This window comes from Tachysurus fulvidraco, unplaced genomic scaffold, assembly GCF_022655615.1.
Source record: "Tachysurus fulvidraco isolate hzauxx_2018 unplaced genomic scaffold, HZAU_PFXX_2.0 HiC_scaffold_28_np12, whole genome shotgun sequence".
Lineage (NCBI taxonomy): Eukaryota > Metazoa > Chordata > Actinopteri > Siluriformes > Bagridae > Tachysurus > Tachysurus fulvidraco.
In genome coordinates this window covers 39873-45938 of record NW_025927276.1, presented here as the reverse complement: position 1 = coordinate 45938, position 6066 = coordinate 39873, and the positions used below count along the sequence as shown (strand labels likewise).

Below are 6066 nucleotides of genomic sequence, written 5' to 3'. Positions count from 1 at the left end.
CAACAGGTGTGTGTGTGTGTGTGTGTGTGTGTGTGTGTGTGTGTGTGTGTGTGTGTGTGTGTGTGTGAGAGAGAGGTGTGAGTGTGTGTGAGAGAGAGGTGTGAGTGTGTGTGAGAGAGGTGTGAGTGTGTGTGAGAGAGGTGTGAGTGTGTGTGAGAGAGGTGTGAGTGTGTGTGAGAGAGGTGTGAGTGTGTGTGAGAGAGGTGTGAGTGTGTGTGAGAGAGGTGTGAGTGTGTGTGCGCGAGGTGTGCGTGTGTGTGCGCGCGGTGTGCGTGTGTGTGCGCGCGGTGTGCGTGTGTGTGCGCGCGGTGTGGCGTGTGTGTGCGCGCGGTGTGCGTGTGTGTGCGCGCGGTGTGCGTGTGTGTGCGCGCGGTGTGCGTGTGTGTGCGCGCAGGTGTGTGTGTGCGCGCGGTGTGTGTGTGCGCGCGGTGTGTGTGTGCGCGCGGTGTGTGTGTGCGCGCGGTGTGTGTGTGTGCGCGCGGTGTGTGTGTGTGCGCGCGGTGTGTGTGTGTGCGCGCGGTGTGTGTGTGTGCGCGCGGTGTGTGTGTGTGCGCGCGGTGTGTGTGTGTGTGCGCGCGGTGTGTGTGTGTGTGCGCGCGGTGGTGTGTGTGTGTGCGCGCGGTGTGTAGTGTGTGTGCGCGCGGTGTGTGTGTGTGTGTGCGCGCGGTGTGGTGTGTGTGTGCGCGCGGTGTGTGTGTGTGTGCGCGCGGTGTGTGTGTGTGTGCGCGCGGTGTGTGTGTGTGGTGCGCGCGCGGGTGTGTGTGTGTGTGCGCGCGCGGTGTGTGTGTGTGTGCGCGCGCGGTGTGTGTGTGTGTGCGCGCGCGGTGTGTGTGTGTGCGCGCGCGGTGTTGTGTGTGTGCGCGCGGTGTGTGTGTGTGTGCGCGCGGTGTGTGTGTGTGTGGCGCGCGGTGTGTGTGTGTGTGCGCGCGCGGTGTGTGTGTGTGTGCGCGCGCGGTGTGTGTGTGTGTGCGCGCGCGGTGTGTGTGTGTGTGCGCGCGCGGTGTGTGTGGTGTTGTGTGGCGCGCGCGGTGTGTGTGTGTGTGTGTGCGCGCGCGGTGTGTGTGTGTGTGGTGTGCGCGCGCGGTGTGTGTGTGTGTGTGTGTCTCGCGCGGTGTGTGTGTGTGTGTGTGTCGCGGGGTGTGTGTGTGTGTGTGTGTGCGCGCGGTGTGTGTGTAGTGTGTGTGCGCGCGGTGTGTGTGTGTGTGTGCGCGCGGTGTGTGTGTGTGTGTGTGTGTGTGCGCGCGCCCGACGGTGTGTGTGTGTGCGCGCGCCCGCGGTGTGTGTGTGTGCGCGCGAGCCCGCGGTGTGTGTGTGTGCGCGCGCGCCCGCGGTGTGTGTGTGTGTGTGTGTGTGCGCGCGAGGTGTGTGTGTGCGCGCGCGGTGTGTGTGTGCGCGCGCGCGCGGTGTGTGTGTGCGTGCGGTGGGTGTGTGTGTGTGTGTGTGGTGTGTGTGTGTGGTATATATCTCTCATATATAGTGTGTACATGTTTGTGTAGTGTTGCTGGGCAGGGATCTCTTCAAACTGGGTATAAACAAGGTTACGTAACTCAGTTTGTCGTCACACCTCCTTATGAATGCTTTTCAAAGAGAGATTAATAGAGTAATGGAGAGACGGAGAGGGAGAGACGGAGAGGGAGAGACGGAGAGGGAGAGACGGAGAGGGAGAGACGGAGAGGGAGAGAGAATAATAAGACGACTGGATATTTTCTGGGAGAAAAGACAAAACAAGAAGCGAACTAGTTTGCACGCAGAGGGAGTGGACCTTCTAGGACGAGATGAGAGAGGGAGCGAGGGGGAGAGAGAGAGAGAGAGAGAGAGAGAGAGAGAGAGAGAGAGAGGAAAGTAGAGGAGCAAAAACAAGGGGGAGGGGAAGAGTTAGAAGGAGAGATCAGTATTGGACTGGAACCACTCCAGCTGTATGGGATTAAGACCTTCACACCCTTTAGTGCCCTCTGCTGGGGCTCTAGCGCTATTTCACAAAAAGGTCAAACGGACACGTTCACGAGCGTCTGATCTACGTTTGTGATGCATGCTTTCGATTTACGCAAAAAGCACAAAGGCAATAATTTAAAAAAATAAATAAATGGAATAAAAGTAATTCCGTTATCGCCACCGAGCCGTTCCTGACTACAACAGCCGATCACATTATTACCCCTCACTGCTCTTCTTACCCCTGAGTGGTGGAAATTTTGTCTCATTATATCTAGTCGTCTGGCATATGTCTATCCAGAACATCACAAACACGGATCTTAGCATCTTAACGGCCGGCGGTTTGCATTCTGGTGCTAATCCTCTGTTGGTTTGTGAGAGTTAAAGCCGCCAAACTCGGTTCTTTCGCAGGTCGTCTACAGGATTTGTCCATCCTGCTTTTACACGATTTGATCCTTGCTTCGTTCGGAGGAATATAAACCTTTGTGTTGCTCCACCTGCTAATTCCATAGCAACCACTCTGACAACGAGCATCCTAGCAACTAGCTTAAATTTCCTTAGCAACCGACCAGCTACAACCTAGCAACCACCCCGGACCTTAACAAAACCTCTTAGAAACACGTTAACGAGTAATTGGGACCTCATGACAGCCACCTAGCAACACCCTAGCAACCAGCCGGGTTAGCATAGCAGCGTTTTAGCCTTTAGTAATTTAGTCTTTGTTAATCGCTGTTTTTTTTCTGACTCAAGCACAAATCAACATTTTTCCCCCCCTTCTGGTTTTGTTTAGCTTAAGCACAGACGTGGACATCCAAGCAGATCCCGACTCACCTGACATGAAAAGACGACGAGTGCACATGTGCGACTACGACGGCTGCAACAAAGTGTACACCAAAAGCTCTCATCTGAAAGCTCACCGCAGGATACACACAGGTTTGTGTATATAGATTTGTTTGTTTGTTTGTTTGTTTGTTTGTTTGTTTGTTTGTTTATATTTGCTAATAATTAAAAGAAAGGTGTCTGGGGTAATTAAACCATAAAACCTCTGGGGTAATTAAACCATAAAACCTCTTGAGTTGCTTTAAGACTGTGTGTGAAGTTAAGTAGTGAAGATCTGACGGCTCTGTACACTGAGATTGGAGGACTGACTTAACGCTTTCCTTTTCCGTTTGTTTGTTTTATTTATTTATTTATTTTTTTTTAGGAGAGAAACCGTATCAGTGTACGTGGGAAGGCTGCACATGGCGTTTCGCCCGCTCCGACGAGCTGACGCGTCACTTCCGCAAGCACACGGGCATCAAGCCGTTCCGTTGCACTGACTGCGACCGAAGCTTCTCCCGCTCCGACCATCTAGCCCTTCATCGGCGCCGCCATGTCATGATGTGAGCCTGGGTCGGTTTTAGCCCCGTTTCCTCTCCTTTCCTCAGAAGACTCTGCCCCCCCTCTCCCCTCTCCCTCTCCTTCTCCCCCCCAGCAGAAAGGGCTGAGAGAACTGTGAACTGTCCCTTACCTTCCTCAGAGCCGCATACGATGAAGATAACGCCGCATGTCTTTGGGGTTCTTGTACCTACAAAGTCACCTAACACGCTTCAAATCAGACAAACAAAAACAAACAAAAGCCGCTCATCCGTCCAGTCCTCATTTATACCGGGCTACGCCATTTATCCCAACGCTCGCTTCAGCAGGGAAGCTGCAGAACCCGTGAGATGCAGCGATTAAAACAGACTGAAGGGCTGAGAGTTTGTCTGAAACCGTCCGAGAGAAGAGAAGAGAAGGACCAGATGACGGAGGGCGCGAAAAGAGAAGCGATAGGTTTTTAACCACAGGTTTACAAAATCTCTTCTCATCATTTGAGTTGTATGTTTTACCGAAACATTTTAGTCTTTTTAGACACTTTTTTTGTTTTGTTTGCATGTACTAACTTTTTTGTGTTGAGATGGTTGTGTAGCTGAACGTCAACATGTGTTTTTTTTTTGTTTCCTTTTTAAAATGAATTTCTACTCGCTATTTTATGAACAAACGTTTCGCCGTTCTGACTTTTTATCAGCTTTCCATCCTACACCACCACCTGAGAGGGAGAGAGCAAAGACTGTGAAGTTTCTAGAATTCCATTTTTGTGAATTGGCAAATTTTCTTTCTTTTTTTTTTTTTTTTTTTGAGAAAGAGATGGGGGGAGAGAGAGAGAGAGAGAGAGAGAGAGAGAGAGAGAAAACAGATCAAGGCCTCACGCTGAGGTTTTCAGCAAACTACAAAGTTTCTGAATTTCACAAAATAGAAAAGAAAAAAAACCCAAATAAAACACAAAAAAAGACAAATACAAAATATATTTGGCTTGGTAACAGTATTTATAATATACATACATATATATATATATCTCTATATATATTTTTTAAATCCTTTTTATTTGTGTTCTGCCAAAATTGGCATTTTAATTAATTAAAGTTTTTTCAGATGATGATTGTGTCATGAGGCTGTGAAAACAAAACACATGAGAAACAAAAGAATAAAGTTCATCAGAATGGGACTAGGATAGGAAATGGGGGCTCTTGGTGTGCGTGTGTGTGCGCGCGCGCGCGTGTGTGTGTGTGCGCGCGTGTGTGTGTGTTTCTAATATAATCAGAGGTTTAATATCGGAGGTGTGTGTTCTAGGCACATGTTGTTGACGCCCTTCAGAGCCTTAATTGTAAGTAAATGTGCAACTCAAATGTGTATTTGCGCATCTCGTTCTTCTGAGTTTCTCAGGGTTCTGGGCTGGGACCCCTAGTAAAGACCCCTAGTAAAGAAAGGCACCATTTTAAAAAAAAAAAAAAAAAAAAAAAAAAAATCTTTATTTGTAGATCAACAATAACCACGTGTTGAAGGAACAGTTTTAGCTCCGGCTCTGTTTTCACTCGATTATGCAGAAGTCAGTCTCGGATCTCTGGACCTTCCCCTTGACCTTCTTACGATATTGAAATTGTGGGGGAATAAAAACCAATCGATAACAAAGAGCACAGTCCCGTTCCGTTCAGAGAGGAAAGCATCTCTTTTTTTTTTTCTTCTTCTTTTTTTGGACCCCTCGTCTCAATCCGTTTCATGCTAGCACTCGTTAATAGTTATGGTCATGATTTCAACAGCTAGCGGATTATAAAGAGGTGCGTTTTTGCCCTTTTTTGTCGTTTCAGAAGCTTGAACCGAACCGCGGCTTATTCAATTCCAGCCTTTGAGTTGAGCGCATGTTTGCGGCAAAAGGAAACGACGAATTAAAAAAAAAAACGTATCACAAAAAAAAAAAAAATTAAATAAAATCGTCGCTCCAGAAGTCTCCAGAATCTCCAGAAGTCAGATCTTTCGTTCTGTTCTTTTGCTTCGACTCTAAACTTAAGCACATCTTTTTAGAAAACTATATGCATTCGAATGCGATCTTTCTTTCTTTCTTTTTCTTTTTTTATTTTATTTTGTTTTAATAAACTGTTCATAGGGCATACAGACAATTATAAATAATTAACAAATACATTGTACATACTGTATATAATCAAAGTTCTGAATAAACGTAACGGGTGGGATTTCTATTTTAAACACTGACAGACAATGTGGAATTTTTTTTTTCTTCTTCCTTGGCTCAACAATGTGATTTTTTTTTCGTTTTTCTTTTTTTTAAATGCCCTTTTAGATCTGATGTGTTTGTAAATCTTTTGTGTTGCATGGAGAGAATTTCTTTGTGAAGTTGCTGAGCATGTCAGCGTGTCCCGTCGGTGCCCTGCAAACGTTGGCCTGTAAGCACTGATATCATCTTATTATACAGCTATATGACGTGGCATTTCTAGTGCAATTAAAGCCATTCTTGCACGTTAAAAAAAAAAACACAAACACAAAAACAAAAAAAAAAAAACAGGCTACTACCTGACTTTAGTAACGCGCTCTTTCTATCTTTAGAGAAACGGGTCGCAGAACTAAAATGACGCCGAGGGATAAAAATAAATCCATCGAACAAACGAATCGCGTGTCGTCGAGGTTCTGTACGACCCGAAATGCCACGACGGACCTCGAGTCGGAACATCGTGGACGAATTTTATTTTTAAAATTGACGATTTTACGTCGTCGCTTGGATGTTTTTACGTCCGGTGACTGAATCGTTCGAGCATGTTTAACTCGTTT

The 6066-nt window shown here is 47.1% G+C and overlaps 1 protein-coding gene across 1 annotated transcript; it reads left to right on the top strand.

The window, feature by feature from the left end:
* The first annotated feature begins 2619 nt into the window (after positions 1 to 2619).
* On the top strand, positions 2620 to 5206 carry LOC125140697 (Krueppel-like factor 3). The gene is made up of 2 exons (XM_047809862.1): positions 2620 to 2862; positions 3134 to 5206. The coding sequence occupies exons 1-2, from the start codon at positions 2766 to 2768 to the stop codon at positions 3313 to 3315; spliced, it is 279 nt and encodes a 92-aa protein (XP_047665818.1). The 5' UTR covers positions 2620 to 2765; the 3' UTR covers positions 3316 to 5206.
* The last annotated feature ends 860 nt before the right edge of the window (positions 5207 to 6066 follow it).